The sequence below is a fragment of the Gavialis gangeticus genome, unplaced genomic scaffold (genome assembly GCF_001723915.1).
Source record: "Gavialis gangeticus isolate Ggan-Ray unplaced genomic scaffold, GavGan_comp1, whole genome shotgun sequence".
In the NCBI taxonomy this organism is placed as follows: Eukaryota; Metazoa; Chordata; order Crocodylia; family Gavialidae; genus Gavialis; species Gavialis gangeticus.
This window is the reverse complement of record NW_017729031.1, coordinates 28,967,327-28,984,508: the sequence shown is the minus strand read 5'-3', so window position 1 is coordinate 28,984,508 and position 17,182 is coordinate 28,967,327. Positions and strand designations below refer to the sequence as shown.

At 40.7% G+C, this 17,182-nt stretch overlaps 1 protein-coding gene across 1 annotated transcript in view; it reads right to left on the bottom strand.

Annotated features, from left to right (window-relative positions):
- Positions 1-1,068: 1,068 nt before the first annotated feature.
- The window catches only part of LMLN (leishmanolysin like peptidase), a gene marked incomplete at its 5' end in the record, with an annotated part of 34,968 nt that continues 18,854 nt past the window's right edge, over positions 1,069-17,182 (bottom strand). Inside the window, 7 exons of the mRNA XM_019522805.1 lie at positions 1,069-5,353; positions 8,062-8,272; positions 9,098-9,228; positions 9,897-10,056; positions 11,229-11,361; positions 14,471-14,581; positions 15,302-15,378. Coding sequence (XP_019378350.1) covers positions 5,253-5,353; positions 8,062-8,272; positions 9,098-9,228; positions 9,897-10,056; positions 11,229-11,361; positions 14,471-14,581; positions 15,302-15,378 — 924 coding nt within the window. The remainder of the gene's footprint in view (positions 5,354-8,061; positions 8,273-9,097; positions 9,229-9,896; positions 10,057-11,228; positions 11,362-14,470; positions 14,582-15,301; positions 15,379-17,182) is intronic.

Genomic DNA, 17,182 nt, shown 5'->3' with positions numbered 1-17,182 from the left:
GGAAGATGGGATGGAGTGCACCCTCAGAACCAATCTGGCAGGTATAGTAGATACACTGGAGGGTAGGGCTAGGATTCAGAAAGACTTTGACAAATTGGAGGACTGGACCAAAAGAAAGCTCATAAGGTTCAATAAGAAGGGCAAAGTCCTGCATTTAGGATGGAACAATCCCGTGCACTAGTACAGGCTGGGGACCAGTTGGCTAAGCAGCAGCTCTGCATAAAGGGACTTACGGGTTACAATAGACAATAAGCTGAACATGTGCCCTTGTTGCAATGAAGGCTAATGGCATTCTAGGCTGCATTAGTAGGAGTGCAGCCAGCAGGGCAAGGGAAGTGATTCTTCTTCTCTATTCTGCACTGGTGAGGCCAAATCTGGAGTCACGTGTTCAGTTTGGACCCTCCCACTACAGAAAGGATGTGGACAAAATGGAGCGAGTCCAGCAGACAGCAGTCAAAATGGTTTGGGGGCTGGGGCACATGTCTTGAGGAGAGGCTGAAAGAACTGGGATTATTTAGCTTGGACAAGAGAAGACTGAGCGGGAATTTAACAGCAGCCTTCAACGCCCTGCAAGGGGGCGGGGGGGGGTGTCAAAAAAGGATGGAGCTGGACTGTTCTCAGTGGTGCCAGATGAGAAAATCAGCAGCAACAGTCTCAAGTCACAGCAGGGAAGTTTAGGTTAGATATCAGGAAAAACTCTTTCATAGGTAGGGTGTTAAAGCACTGGAACAGGTTACCCAGGGAGGTGGTGGAAGCTCCATCCTTGGAGGTTTTTAAGACTCGGCTCAACAACGCCTTGGCTGGGATGATCTAGTTGGGGATGGTCCTGCTTTGAGCAGGAGGCTGGACTAGATGTGACCTCCTGAGGTCCCTTCAACCCTCATTTTCTATGATTCGATGATTTAAGATGCCACCATTTTCTAGACAAGATTTTTTTTTTTTTTATTGAAGTACAAGAACTTTCCAATTATTTAAGCTGGCAGTACCTTCCACACGAAAATAAAATATTCTACTCGATAAAGACTGCAAACAAAAGTTAGCCCTTGCGTCTCAATTCCAGTCATAAAAAAAATGTAAAATAATTTATTCTATATTTACATTCTGTAACAAAATAGGAAACATTCATGCTTAATGTCATAGTCAGTTCTCTCATCCAAAACGTTACTTCTATTTTGAGGATAAGCTTTATGTTAAAAAAAACCCAAAAACCAACCCAACCCCCACCCGCCATTTGTACTACAGAAGCGTGATGCTGTAGATCACACCAAAGTGGACTGTAGGAACGCAGTGTATTATATACACATATTATATTGCCCTAATCCCGCAAAGTGCTATATCCAGGCAACCCTCAAATTGATGTCAAAAACCACTGACTTCATTTTTCAGGGTCAGAGTCCTAAACTGATCAGCTAGTCTACTAATGTGACATCAATAGGAAATTTTAAGACGGAGCTATGCCTGTTGAACTTCACTAAAAGATACGTTTGAGTAGAAAAGATTTTCAGAAGGACAGGAAATATTTGAAAAGAGGCACTGTCCTTCACATATAAAGGACAACTAACTTGTCTTATTTTTAGATGATGTGCTTACTTCTAATTTACTAGTCCATATAAAAAAACCCCAATTACCTTGTACCAACAGTCAGAGAAAACACCAGGACAAAACTCTTTACATCCCTGCTACAGATCCAGGCCTCAAAGTCCTCCCAGGAGCTCAGCTCGTTCAGTGAAGGCAGAACTGCCTGATGAGCTAGGGAATTTTCCTAATTACATACATATTTTTTGACCAAGAATTATTTTTCCCCTGCTTCTCTCTACTTCTTTCCAATCAGCACCACTAGCATGTTCCTACCTAATATAAGTGTCTTTCAATTAGTGTCTTGGATCTAAAATAGGGGAGAAAAAAAAACCCTCAAACCCCTTTGAGAGCTGTGGCATTTCTTCCTTTAGGTAAATAAGTGGTACTTTATAAAATAAAATATTCTGTACATTTCTGTATTAAATCAAGAAGGCTCAGCTACAATAAGCCAAATAAATTATTTGCTACACCAGGAAGAAAACTGGCAATAATGCTACCTGTTCTGGAGAATAAATTAATGCCTACTTGGGATATGGTTGAAATTGTATTTACACAAAAAATGCAGTAAGTTCATCACACAATAAGTGCAACCAGAGAACCAGAGTAGCTGCCTTCAGGTTACTAAAACCCAGCAACACACATTTCACTGGGGAGACTACATATGAGGCTACTGACATGATTTTAAACCACAACTTCCAGCCACACTCTGCATCCTGAAATGGCTTATGCTTCCTACTGGATTAAATCCTGCTCTTAAAAACTTGAGCCACATTTTTACCTAACTCACTTTGAGATTTGAAAGTTAAAACTATGTTAAAAAAATTAAACCAAAAGAAAATATCGAACTGAGGTAGTCAGTTATGTCTTCCAAGAGAGAAGAGCTATTCCCATTTATTGACAGGCACCTCTTTGCTCTCACCTTACGGGTGATCGCAATACACCCATCTGCTGTCCCTCAGCTACAATGGGGCTACCAATTTTCGCTTACTAACAGGGCACAAAGTGTTTGATTTAATCAACCGAAGTATATTTTTCCAGGCAGTTAATTTCCAGTTCTGCAACTGCCAGCTGGATCCTTAACCGCTGCATGTACTCAGAAACCAGAACTTGAAATCTCAGATTATTAAGGCAATTATTTTTTTACTTCATTAGATACACTATAGCAGCTACTCAGCACATACTGTCAGCCCTGCCCGCAAGTGCTCTGAAAGGTAGGAAAGCTTTCTCCGTATATACAATACAGCTATAGGCATTTTCACCGCTTACAGGATACGATGCAGAAGTGGGCACGCACTAACATCCCAACCCAGCTTTCAGGTTTTACTTAATCCTCTGGGGAGAGCATGAAAATTCAAGGTAGACAACTGCTTAACTGAAAACAAGATTATTCACTCAACGGCAACAAGATTCACATGAACACAGAGCAGACGGGTATATCAAATGCCAAGTACAATAAGTTAACACTAGTAAAAATGCTTAACAGATACAAAGTGAATCAGAAATTTGAGACAGTGCAAATATTTTACACCAAGGGAAAGAAAAACAAACAAACCCACAACCCCCAGAAGTTTTCAAGTATCAAAAGCATCATTGTTGTGTGATACTATTTAAATTCTATTATTGCACAACAGACAAAAGGATACAGTATCGATCTCTGGGACTGAAGTAGTCTTCTCAGACCAGTAGAAATTTTTGAAGTCATTCCACACTAGTAGTTGACTCAGGTATGCTATATAGCAAAATAATCAGCGTCTAATTCATCTATTCAGTCTCTATTCATCTTCTCTTCAGTGTTTCTTAAATTTTAATTTGTGCATATTTAAAGCATTTGATCCCTAATTGTATTGCTTAAAAAAACCCTTAGATTATAAGGCTAATCTAGGCCTTGTATAATTTAAAGCAAAATCAAGTCAGAAGGGAAGTAGCCTAATTTAAGTTTAAATGTCTTAGGAAGCTTGGGGGCCTCACTTCGGCTGCATTACAAAAAATCCTTCTGTAGAAAGGTTTTCCCTCAACATTCACATGTCTCCAGTGGTAATTACTGATCATTCACCAGGAGCCAAAGGATTTTTATTTCACCCCATTTCCCTGTCTTAATAAAAGGGAGCAAGCAGATCCATTGCCAGAGTGCAGAACTGGAAAGGAAGGATTGGAGATTTATGCTCCACCTTAGCACTTCAGCTCCCTCACAGCTGCCACAAACAGTTTTCTAAAATTACAACCACCAGCAGGGCAGGTGCTGAACAGGGCCAGCCTTAGAGCTCTTTTGTTCTAAGCCAGAGCTATTTGTATCTCCATCTAGCACTGAAGATTGGAAGGGCAGCGACTGCCAGAGCAACAAGTCTAATCAAGTCTTAGATCTAATAGCTTTTGGCCACCACCAGCAGGTGTGCCATAGGAGCACAATTTGGCCATGTGCGGTTCAAGTGTAGTTGTTTGCCTTCCCTTATTTTAGATACTTGCACATCTAGTACAATGTCAGAGATCTGCTACATGTCCATCAAAAGAGCCAGGCATTTCTTTTGTTTTTTGGAATTTTTTAGGGTGGGGGGGGCGGGAACACTGGTCGTGTTTTGATCTAAAAAGACCAACATTATTCCTTTAAGACTACAGTGGCGACCCCTAACTTTTTCCCAATGGAAAGTGAAATTCTAGTACAACCCTCTACATTCACATGCAGAATAAGCCTCCCTTATTTCATTGCTCTGTAGGCAAAGAACCACATAGTGCAACTAAAAAAAAACCTCATCCTGATCTGGCATCTGGAGTTACTGAACTTAAATGATAAAAGCTACAGAAGTAGAGTGAAATATTGTGAACATGGTATCAAAAGTGTAATAGCCTGATGAATTACCCTGACGATTAAAATATCTAATGCATCAAATTTTGCATCAGGATTGGCACACATGAAACGAGTGGGATTTCTAAAATGCTTCCTTTGTTAAACAAAAAAAAATGCATTTTGTGCATCTGTTAAGAGTTTAAATGAATGCAAGGGATCAGACGCATCAGGAACAACAAATACCATCCATTCATTGAGCTGCAATGCACAAATTGAAATTTTGGAAGCAATCCCATATCAAACTAGTCTTATTTTTTTTCCTGTAAACTGAAATACAGTAAAAGCCTGTTTGAGCCACAGTTACTAGCAGTGATGACAACTGACCTTGTACATGGCTTTTGACTAAAGAAACACTGAGGTATATCTCTAGCTTGAGGATGTCCTTTTAAGCACCCTGCTATCACTCACATAAAAGGTTTAACAAAACCAAACCCAAGCTGCATTACAGAAAAGTTCATGTTTCACATCTTTGCCATTAACAATTGAGTTCATAGGTTTCATAGACATAGTTGCCAGGTTCCCGAATATAACCAGCACCCTTGATCCCCAAAGTTGTTAGTGTCGTCAAAATTAAAAAATTTGAATTCAGAAAATACTGGCACTTGTTGAGATGACATAGTAAACTTTGCCCTTCTTTCGATGACCTAGCTGCTGCTATCAGCATCTCCTTGGCTACAATCAGTAGAGCTACCTGTCTTGAGACAGAACAACGAACGGCTTGTTCAATGTGAGACCGCTGTTGGTGTGGACAGCGTGCTGCTCTATGGTTGTACTCTAACTTGAGGACTGCAGCCTGAGGGTTGTGTGTCTTGGAGTACATTTTTATCCACACCTAGCTCCACACACACAGGAAGAATCCAGCTAGCAGAGGGAACAAGTTAGCCATCAACAACCAGAGGGTTACCACCAGGCTTGAGGAACAGGAGCATAGATCTGGAATAGAGAAAAACAAGAATATATTTAAGCTATGCACTTAGAAGTAGGCTAATCTATAATAAAGCATTTTAGCCTTTTAAAGGCGAGGAACTTTGTCAATGTGTGCCTAGCTCTTGAGACAGAAGCAGCACAATATACTTCTTATATCTACCATTTCAGAAATACCAACTAGAAGAGGGCCAAAAGTGTATATAATAGTATGGCAAAAAAGGACATTTAAAGAGGAAGGTGGAAAGAATAAGCATTACAAAGATTGATGTCTCAGGCTTTCAAAAAAAGTCTGTTTCCTTACTACTTATAAACTAGACTGAGATACAAACATATGTAAATTAAAAACATAACTAAAAATGTAAAAAGAGAACTTTCCAGGGGGGCCCATCCTTCTAACTTTTCAGTAATTTTCTTCCACTGATCTGTAGTAAAATGCGTGATACTATCATAACACAAAAACATAAAACAATGTAAAACAAAACATTCATGAACAGTTCCAGACATCTATAGAGAGCACCCTATAAAACACGAACATTACTTTTGTTTAAGTGGGAAAGCTGGGCTTTTGTTTTTTTCCCCCCCTTTTTTCTCAGAAAAAGCAAGCCTGGAGATGCGGTGCATGCCATGCAGTTGCCAAAAGGGCTGCCAAGATGGGGCAGTGCTCTGTTAATCCTATTGCAGCCGTAGCTATTGGCTAAGCACCGTAGCTTGTACCTGAAGCTGGAAATAGCTTGATGAGGCTTCTGATATGAAAATAGCCTATCTACAGGAACTTGTATAAAGTACTATGGTACTTACAGTAAAGAACTAACAGCCTTTCTACTGCCTTTGCAAGGGTCTGAGGCCTAACCTTGTGCGACACACAGCAAGTCCTTCTGGAAGCAGCGTGTCTGGGAAATGTGGCACCCAGAAGACAGTGTGAATGCAGTAGCTAGCATCAGTCCTGGTGCCACACTTTCTGGACACATTGTTGCCAGGAGGACTTACTCTATGTCATAGTCGGCCAGGACTTTGGAAAATGTTTCTCTCTACATTCTGCCTTCCAAACACAAAGATGCGCGTTTTATTTGGAACATGCTGCATGCAAGAAAATACGGTATGCACCATGCTAAATACTTTAAAAGCCACTTCTGTTTGTTTAATAGATTTCATAGACATTAGGGCTGAAAGGGACCTCAGAAGATCGAGTCAAGCCCCCTGCCCCAGGGGCAGGAAGTCAGCTGGGGTCATAGGATCCCACCACTGAAATATTGCCACATGGATGGAACAAAGCAGTTGTCCAAACAACAGTGCACAAACATTAAGGACAGTAGTGGTGACAAATCTAGCATGGTGATGGGAGGAAAGGTTTACATGGGCACGGTGTACTTACCCCAATCTGGGACACTGGAATAATTTCAGCATTCAAGAGAAGGAGCATGGCACTAATCTGAACAACATGAAGGTTTTTACTTTCTTTTATCAACTTCCATTTTAGAAAAGTAACTGGTTTATTATAACATGGAAGCTGTAAATCCCCGAGGTCAAACCGCCTGTTGCTGTCAAACAGCTAACCCTGTAGTCTTTCACATTTTTGGGGATGTTACCCCTGTGAGGTCAAATTCACATGCGAAATGATAGAAGTGCTAATTAGGGCTGTGCGACGCTTCAGTTGCTGATCTGATTTGGAGGAGATTTGTCTTAATTTGGCAGCTGAATCTCCAAATTGAATCGAGAGACCCATTAATCTCTTCGAATCAAACTGGAAACCTCCAATTCGATTTGCAGAAATTCGACCATAGACAGCTTTACATGTTTTTTCTACGTACCTCGAGGTACCAGGCGTGGCTCGTGAACACTGAGATGGTGGGGCAGATGGAGCACCCCACAGGAGCATGGGGGACCCCCCCCAGTGACTGGTGCCTCCTGGTGCCGATCACCATGCCGGGGTGGGGGTAGGAGTGGGGGGTCCCCTGCACGCTTGGCAGTGGACCCCCCCCCCGCCATGGGATGCTCCATCTGCCCTACCATCTCAGCATTCATGAGCCACCTGGTACCTCGAGGTACGTAGAAAAAGGAAAAACATATAAAGCTGTGTCTATGGCTGAATTGCTGATTCTGAAATCAGATTCGAATATTCAGATTCGGCCAAATCGAAATCAGGACAGTGATCTGAATCAGCGAATCGAATCGCTGTCCCCCAAATTGGCCGAATTTGAATCAAATACTGCCTGCTTCACATGCCCCTAGTGCTAATTCACTATCCCACTAGGACTAAAAATGGGACATATTCAGACCTCTAGAGGATGCAAGACACCACATGAAGTGGCTCCCTCTTTCAGCCAGGTTTGTTCCAAATAGTTCTCTCCCCACAGACAAGCGGAAATGTGGTCAAACAGCATTAAGATGCAACCACTCTGACTATGCTCCCTTTCCTCCCAAAGTTTTCTGCATTACAGAACAGATATAAAAAAAGATCTGACCCTCCCTTTCCTATTTACTTGTTAGACGTAGACTTTTCAGAAAGATGTTTATAGCAAGATAAAAGTTGTTTAGATTTTCTAATTCACAAAAATGCAACCCACAAGTTATTTTAGAAGTTACTCACACTGCCAAACCCTGGTGACACTTTTTCAATACTGATTAAAAAAAGAAAAAAGAGAGAGAGAGAAATATTCAAAGTTTTGGGGTGCTTTCCCTATTGTTTCATGCAAACAAATTGTAAGGCAACCTACCAATCTGTGTGACCTTTGTTAAGTTAGAAGCTGGAGGATCCCGTTCAGGAGGACAGGAATCACAAAAATCCCAGCAGGCTGGACAAATCAGATTCCCAACATGCACCCAGCCATTCAACTGAATGCTAACGGTTAATACTTGGCCTGAGCGACTGCACAAGTATGGAGTGTCCTTGACCCAGACATACAGCCCTTGGGGAGAACAAGAGACCTTAAAATAAAGAAACACAGTCAGGTCTGGTGTATTAAACCAAAAGTTTGTCTCAGTCTGTTTAATCATCAGACACTTGTTTTTAATTTGTCCAGTAAATATTTGGCTCACATACAGCAGAGATGAAATGGAAACAAATAGTATTAAGTTAAAAATAATTAGTTATTTTGATCTATTTTCTTTCAAGGAATCTTTAAGGATTGGTGGTATTTTTCTATGTGATTATGCTGACCAAATAAAGAATCTGGCAGTGCCTTTTTATGAACACATTTAAGTGTGCTGACTTTCAACCCAACTTTCAGAACCCTAAGTGATACAGCCCAGAGATTAGCAATTATGAAAGAAACCCTACACCTAGCCAGTGCCTTCCACCTTCCAAGTTGATGAAGGTGGACCAAGTTCAAATTTCATGTCCACCTCCAAAATTCAATTTGATTCACAAACTTGAATTCAGCTTCAATACTCCTGTGGGGACAGATTCCCAACATAAACTTAAGCAAATTGTGGAAACTGAAACATAAGTCTCCCATGTAAATTGTGGAAACTGAAACATAAAAGGAAACTAAGTGAGTAAATCTGTAGTAGAGTTAGGATCAACATACAGCTCTCCCCCAGCTGTGGACTTAACCCAATTTTAGCTTGCTATTTTCCATTTTAGTGCCTAGGTTAAGTTACATGTTTTTTTCAAGAAGAACTTTAAAATTCAAAGCAGGCAAAAGCCTTTGGATGATCTGATGAGGTCAATGTGATATTACGGAAAACACAGTTAAGCATCTTTAACCTATTTAAACCCACAGCACAAACTGTATATCATCTATCACTTACCTGATAACATCCACTACCCCAGTCAGGGTAACTGAGCTTCTTTCGACACTGTTCCATAACAAATGCTGATTTCTGAATAAGACACACAGAGTTTGGGCCATATCTCTCTGCACCGTAATTTTTTAAAGGATCTAAAGAAAAGAAGAACACATTTCTAAAGAATTAACTCGGGTTCATAAACTTACGATATAATGGTTCTTCTCTAAAGCTATGCCAAGAGAGTCAATATTCTTAAGGGCAGCTTGAACAGAAATATTGAAGAGAAAAGACTTATTTTCAGACTGCTCATGCAATATTAGAGGATACCAATTTGTGAATGATGCATTCTTGAATAATTTAGTATCCAGAAGAATAAGTCAATTGCTGTTAATATTAGAATAAACAGGCCTTTGATTGTACTGCAAATGAATTCCTAGCATGCTAAGCACTCACAGATGCCGTGTATGCTATGTTTATGAGTCCCAGAAGGCCACTGAGAAGTTAGTAGTATAAGAATTCATCACATTGTTCAAATTACGTAAGAATGCATAAGAAAAATATCAGACATGTTGAACCTAGTCTTCCCCAGTTGTACAAAAAACCCAAAAAACGGAGCTGAAATGACATGTTGGGAATAAAGAAGGGAAGGAAAAAAGATCAACTTAACAAATCTAACAACAGAACATGGACTGAACACTGCAAAACCAACTGTCTTCTGACCCAGGTCCTTAACTGCAAGTATAAGAATCAAGATAAAACCATCCATGTGAGCCAGCAACAAAAGACCACATGTTGGAAACATACTTCAGTGGAAACTCACCTGGCTGATTTTCCAATATTCTGCAATCTGAGCTGCGTTGAAATTCACCACTTAGATGCCAGCTAAATTCTTGACTAAAAGGACAATAATCAGCAATTTCTACTGAGCCACCATAATATGGCAAGTCTTCCATTGGTACTCCACTGAGACTGTCAAAGTACTGAAAAACAAAACAAATGCATACAGTGAAACACCTTGTGTAACAAGGAAAAGTGCATCCTTTGTTTTTAATTAATAATATCATTATTACAAACTTCTAGCAACAGTGGGTACTGCCTATGGACAGTGGTAATAGGCACTTACAATTAGATACTGCCTTTGAACCAGAGGGATTCCAATGCATTTTAAAGGTCTGAGTGCATGGGAATACTCTGTCTGAATGGTTTCTCCACCAGTCACAATCATCTCTACAATGAAGCACCTGTTTTAGCGATACAGTGTCACTACACAACACTTGAGATAAGGAGCTGAAGAAATGACTTAGAGAAAACTCCCAAAGAAACATAATATAGGGAGGAATGACCACCTCAGATAGAAACCAGTGCTCTTTAAAAAGATTCTTATCAGTCTTTTTGATTTGCCATAAGGAATTCATGCCACTAACAGATGTTAAAAAGGCGGCAGCACGAGATGTAATGCATGATCCCAACAATGGACGTGTGATTATGGGATTGAGCATCAGACCCCATTATGTCATACTGGCAGTGCAGGAGGAGTCCGGGATCATGCTATGCTCCTGCGGCTGAGAGCCCTGTCAGCTGACTGGAGCTTTCAGCTCTGGGAGTGCACGGTGAGCCCCACGACAGGAAGCCCTATTAGCAATCGAGCTCTTAGCCCACCCTGCACTCCTGCAATTGGGAACACTGGTCAGCTGATCAGGGGTCCCAGTAGGGGGAGCTCATTGTGCTCCTGCTGCTGGGAGCCCCAATCAACTAACCGGCATTCCCAGTCTTCGGAGTACATGGGAACGTGCTCTGGAGGCTGGGAGTACTGGCCATGTGTTCAGTTAAAGAAGTCACAGGAACCAGCCACAAAGTTAGTGCACGTAATTTTGTGCAATACTTTGTTGCTTATACCTGGTTTTATCACACCATTAATTGAAGGAATGTGTGACCAGGTCACTAAAGATCTGTTTAACCAGTTAATCACGTCTTAAGTATAACATTTCAGATGCCCATTTTATTTCTCCTCTGAAGGATGACACTTTCAGCAACACAAGTCTCCAACAAATGATTCTGAATGGACTTAAAAGAAAAAAAAAAAATCACCTCTTACAGCAACTGCCTGGTTAAAAATTATTTGAGTTGTTCAGTGGAGTAAGATGCATTTTACCTGGTACTCCTGAGGCAACTGCTTTGGGAACTTCTGTAAATTGCACACTGCTACCGCCCTTTGGTCCTGTCTACAAGTTAGCTGCAACGGGTTACTCCGCAGAGTGTCACAATACGGGGCCACCAATTGCCTCCTTCAAAAAAAAAAAAGTGGGGTGGAAAAAAAAATCTCAGTCAAACTGGATACTGTTCATATGGAGTTGCTTTTGCTAGGGGATTTTAAAAAGGCATTATCCATTTTCTCCCGTGTAAGATGGACATTGATTGGTTTCTTGCTTAGCTGCCAAGCTCATTAGTGTCATTAGGCTGATCCTGAACACCACGGGAAACTCACCTTGATACCTACCAACACAATATTTTCTAATTCAAAGCCTTCTGTCTACCGGGTCATAACTGAGTTACTATTACTTATGCCCCCCGTGAGCGAGAGTGGTGAGCTCACAACAATATATAAATATCTGAGCGAGTAAAACAGTGGGGCCCAAATTTGAAGATGGACTTAACTTGGTGTAAGCAAGAAGTTTAAAAGTACCATTAATTGCACTTAATGAAGGTAAACCACCACAGGCCATTTTCCAAACCAAACCAAAACATTATAAGATAGTAAAAGCAAAACTGTGACAGAAGTGTACAATCTAAAATCAGTATCCAGAATGAAAGACAACTGTCACAGTAAGTTGTCAAAACATCCTGCAACGAATGCAAATCACAATAGCCTCAAGGCAATCAAATCAAGACACCTAAAAAAAAGGAAATATTTTGAAGTATTGAGAGAGGCTATTAAGAGGCTACTAACTGTCCTGCCAATCTGTCCCGTCAGCCAGCCAGACGAACGCTCCAGAATTCTGGAAGTTTAATTACAGTTTGAATAAATGGTGGTGGTGTCAGAGCCTCCCTTCAAAGGCTCATCCAGCCACCTGACAACTACTTCATGCTAATCATCCATGCGGACGCTAATAACAACACCAGATATGACCCTGTGGTGATCAAAAGTGATTACCAGGCTCTGGGGGCAGGGGTCAAGTAGTCAGTAATGCTTGTCTGGGCTTCCAGTTCAGGATAAAGGCCCATGTGCATTCTGGAGGTGAATGCATGACTGCACAGAAGGTGTTATAGTGGTGTTCCCAAAGTAGGATTACTGGACAGACATGGGTTGCAGGCAAAGAGTGGAAAAAGCACCATGAGGTACCAACTTCCCAGCTTGGTGAAGGTCTTCAGACTAGATCCAAATGGGAACAGGGATATAATTCTACAGAAGATGAAAACAGTGACTTGAGCAAGGGCGAAACCCTGAGGAGGAAGGGAGTGCATCTGTGCACAGGGAGCAGCCTGCTGAGCTTTCCATATGCACATATAATGGCTCCCAACCCATGGCTCATACCAAGTTGCCTGGGAGACCCTGCAGCATTGCTTGCTGGCACAGGAAATTTGAAATTGAGATGGAAAGGGAGAGCAAGTATGTAACCCACAGAACAGAACTTGCTCACTACTGCTGCCCATGACCTAACCACGGCTATCCCTTAACATAAAAGTACAGTGAATAATTACACAAGCAAGCTACATGGGCAGGGCAGAGAATGGCTGGGATGACTCTCAGAAACATACATAAAAGGATACAGAAGTGTCACAGCTCATTTACTTAGGGACAAAGCACTGTACTGTGCATCAACATGTCAGGTCTCGATGGAAGAGAGAGAGATTGACCTGGGCTAATGTGAAAAAGAAAAGAGAAAGGTGATGTCACAGTAGTCAAGTTCTATAATTTGAACTTCAAGTATGAAGATGACAAAGTAAAAAGTACTGGCTGATTATGGAAATGGGAAAGGGAAGCACAAGCCCTGATACAAAATACTGAAGTATTCGATACACTTTTAATTTAGCTTGAATAAGAGGTCATCATCTGAACACGTTTCGCTCAGTTCTAACAAGAATGTGGGTGGGGGGCAGAGCAGAATTGAGAAAGAACAGACTGAATAATCTTTAAATGGTTTAAAAGTTAGCAGGACCTTATGATATTTACCCCAAGCATGCTTAATAAACTAGCCCAAGCAGTCACTGAACCATTACCGATTGTCTGAGAGAACTCATGGAGTATACAGGCGGTCTGAGAAGGACTGGAATAGGGCAAGTACCGAATCTACTTAAAAAAGCAGGCAGCTGGGGAAAATTAGATCAGTCAGCCTAGTTTCAGTGCCCAGAAAAAGATCAGCACAAGTTATGCATCAATCAGTTTATATATGCACACAAAAGTGTGTGTGTGGGGATGGGGTTGGTGTGGCGGGAAGTATCAGCCAACATGGACTTGTCAAGAAAAAACAACAACAAATGTCCATTTTCTCCAAATAGGATTCCTGGCCTAACAGTTAATAGGGAACTGGGCTAATAGGGAAGAAGGCTAATTTTAGTAAGGGGCTTTTGATGCTGTCTCGTGACATTCCTGCAGGCAAACCACGGAAATACAGTCTGTATGAAGTTACCATGAGCCGGGAGTGCAACTGATAAGATTACTTTCTATGGAATATCAAACTGAGAGGACAGTTGACACACACACAATTTGCATATTACACAAAGCTGGGAGGATCTGCAAGGAATCTGGAAGACGGCATATGAATTCAAAACAAATCTTGGCAAATCTGAGAAAATGTTAAAAAAAAAAATCAACAAGATAAACTTCAATGTAGAGAAGTACAAAGCATTACTTGTAGAAAAGAAAAATCACATATATAAAGTATAGAATGGAAAATGACTGGTAGAGAGTTTGTGAGAAAAGGAAAATCCCAAGAAAAGGGTTACAAAAGGACACATATTGAATGAGGCAACAATGCAATGCTGTTACTAAAACAAATCTCATTCTGGGATGTATTAGCAGGAGTGTCACAGAACATGGACAATCATCATTCTGCTCCACTCAGCACTTGCAAGGCTGCAACTCTACTTGGGAACGGTGTGGAATATTCTTCATCTGAGAATCTTAATATTACTAGATATACTGATCCTGCTTCAGAGCAGGGAGAGAGACCTGATGACCTTTTGAGGCCCCACCAGCTTTACATTTCTTTGATACTTTATATTTAAAGGACACCACCTACTGAGACTGATATAGGAGATCACAACACTTAACACTACTCACTAGTTAGGCTCATAAACACTCAAAACCTACACCTTGTGAGGCTGCTAAATTTTAAGCAAAGACAAATGCAGATGAATATCAAGTTTAAAAAAAAACAAAGGTTGCATTCTTACTTCTGTCTCTTTTGGTCAATCCAAAACTTACAGCTCTTCATAACAAAATCACAGCCTTTACCACGTCCCCAGTCTAATTTCTCTGCCATGCTGTAATTGGCTTTATACCAGCTGTCAAAATATTTGGAAATAGGAACACAGTTATTAAGAAACTAGTCTACTTATAAATCCCTAGAAGAGTATTCAAATAACTTGGTACTATCTATCTATATATTAAGGTTTTCAGTATATGAACAAGGAGGTTATACCCCCCCGGCATAGAAAGCAAGTTGTATAAGTACAATGCAAGATTACACATAATTAAAGAATAAGCTTGTAAAACTTGCTAATGTAGTCATCATCTATGCATGGAAAGAGATACGCAGGGCCCTGTATAAAGAATAAATATGCCAAAAACAGTATTTCTCTTAACAAGCCGACATATATAAAGAAAAAAATCCCACTCTCAAATCCAAAGGTTATATCTGGCCCAATTCTGCTCTTCTTCCAGGCATGGAATTTCCTTCCCTACCTGTCAGTAGAGCGAATGGACAGTATCAGCCATAGATATCTGAGATGAGACATTGACATTAAAGGTACAACTTAACAATAGAAAACCAGAACACACACAGGTGGGTACTTCTGGATAGAGAAACAACAGGTGGCATTCAACAAGATACAGTATCTGAAGAAAAATGAAGGTAAGATATGTAGTATAGTAATATTAGAAGTTGATCACTTAATTGGTATGCATTCAACTGCATCATGGCTAAGCGCATTAAACTCCATAATAATTACACTGTCTAAGCAGGAAATTGAAGACTAATGTTTTGTCGCATTGATAATTCTTACCCTGTATCCTCCATTAATGCTAAGGTGATCCGAGAGAAAACCCTGTTTTGTGTATGGGATCCAGTCATTGCTTCATTCTGAAAATGACCACAAGACAATTAATAATGTTTTTCAGAAGCAAGAGAAGCTTTCATCAGGCAAAGTCTACTCTAAAAAATATTTTATTTTAGTAACATAGGAACCTGGAACACAGTAGTAGAGGGCACCACCTGGGAGACAGAGTCCAGTTTCCCTTATGTTGAAGACAGCCATCTCAGCTAATTCCTTCAGTACTCGATCTTAAAACTAGCTCCCACTACTCATACTGGCAGGTTGTTCCAGAACCTTATCATTCTAATGATTAGAAACTTCCCAATTTCCAGCCTTAAATGAATTAATGTACCAATGGATATCAATTGGCCTTGTGCCAACATTATCCTTTAGTTTAAATGCCTTTTTTTCTTCCTGATGTTCCTCTCTGATTTCTAGACAATAATCATATTCCCTCTCAGCCTTCAGTTTAGCTGGCTGAACAAATCCACCTTAGTCTCCTCTTGTCAGACAGGCTTTCCATTCCCCCCCAAAATAGTAGTGGCTCTTCTCTGTGTTCTGATTTAACCTCATCGTTCTTAAAAATCAGTGACCAGAACAATATACACTATTCCAAATGAGGCTTCACGCTTCAAACAATGAGGTTAATACTTCCTGCCCTCATGGAAATCTTTTCCCCAATAACTTCGAGTCTCTCTCCTCAGTCAAACTGGAAACTCCCAGTTTATACAAAAGTCTTGTTACCCGTCTAAGTGCACAACCTTGCAATTATTGCTTTGAATTACAATTTCACTTCTATTACTCCAGTCCTCAAAATCATCAGTTCTTCAGTACTGGAGTGTGAGCTTCCTCTATACTGACAATGCCTCCCAACTCCCCTGCTGTTTCCCTCAGTAGTATACAACACTGATTTCTCTCGTTTGCTTCCTCCATGATTATGAAGCAACTATAGAGGAACAATGTTGCATTGGAAAGATAGGCTAGATCCGGGTGGCCAATTTGCGACATGCCAAGTGGCATGGGAAGCCTCTGAGTGTGGCACATGGTAGGAGGAAAAGACAGGCAGATAAGGCAGGGAGCAGGGACCAGAGCACCAGCAGAGGCAGAGGGTACAGGGCAGGGAGAAGAAAGAGCAGCAGATCAGACAAGGGAAGGGGATTGAAGTGGCACTGGGGGTGGGCCTAATTTGTGGCACATGTGCTAAAAAAAGGCTGGCCTCCACTGAGCTAAATGACCACATATTTAATCAGGGAAAGACCACTTTCTTTGATCAGAGGAATTTCTAAGGAGAAAATGAAAAAACCCAGAATGATCACAGAAAGAAAGAAATTCGAGGTAGTAATTAGACTGCATGCTCCAACATCTGAGATAGAGGGGAGAAGGGAAGAAAGGATGACAAAGGTAAAACTTGACTCAAAGAAAAAAAATCCTACCCACATATTGCCTCCATCAACTTCCCAAGTGCTTTTATTTCTGTAGTTTTCTTAAACAGAGGCTAATTTGTTTTGTTCACTTCCATACCAACTATACCAAGATCTTTGCATAGCTCTACTATGCTATTAAGCTCTTAAGGGGAAGTTGCAGAAGACAGGTAAAAGACTACAGAAAAGTGAACCCCAGGCTGCACTGCACCTTTATTACTAGGTGCTGTGGAACCTTGTACTCGGAGATGTAATAATTTGGGAGAAAAGCCTGAGAGTGAACAATGTTCAACACAAGCCATTAAACACTGTCTATATTGTATTATATTTCCGTTTTTGGTTAAATTTGGCACAGCTGGGTTTTCAAGACTAGTGGGATGTAACTGTATACTTTGAATTTTCAAAGTATACATTTGTACTTTGTGGGGGT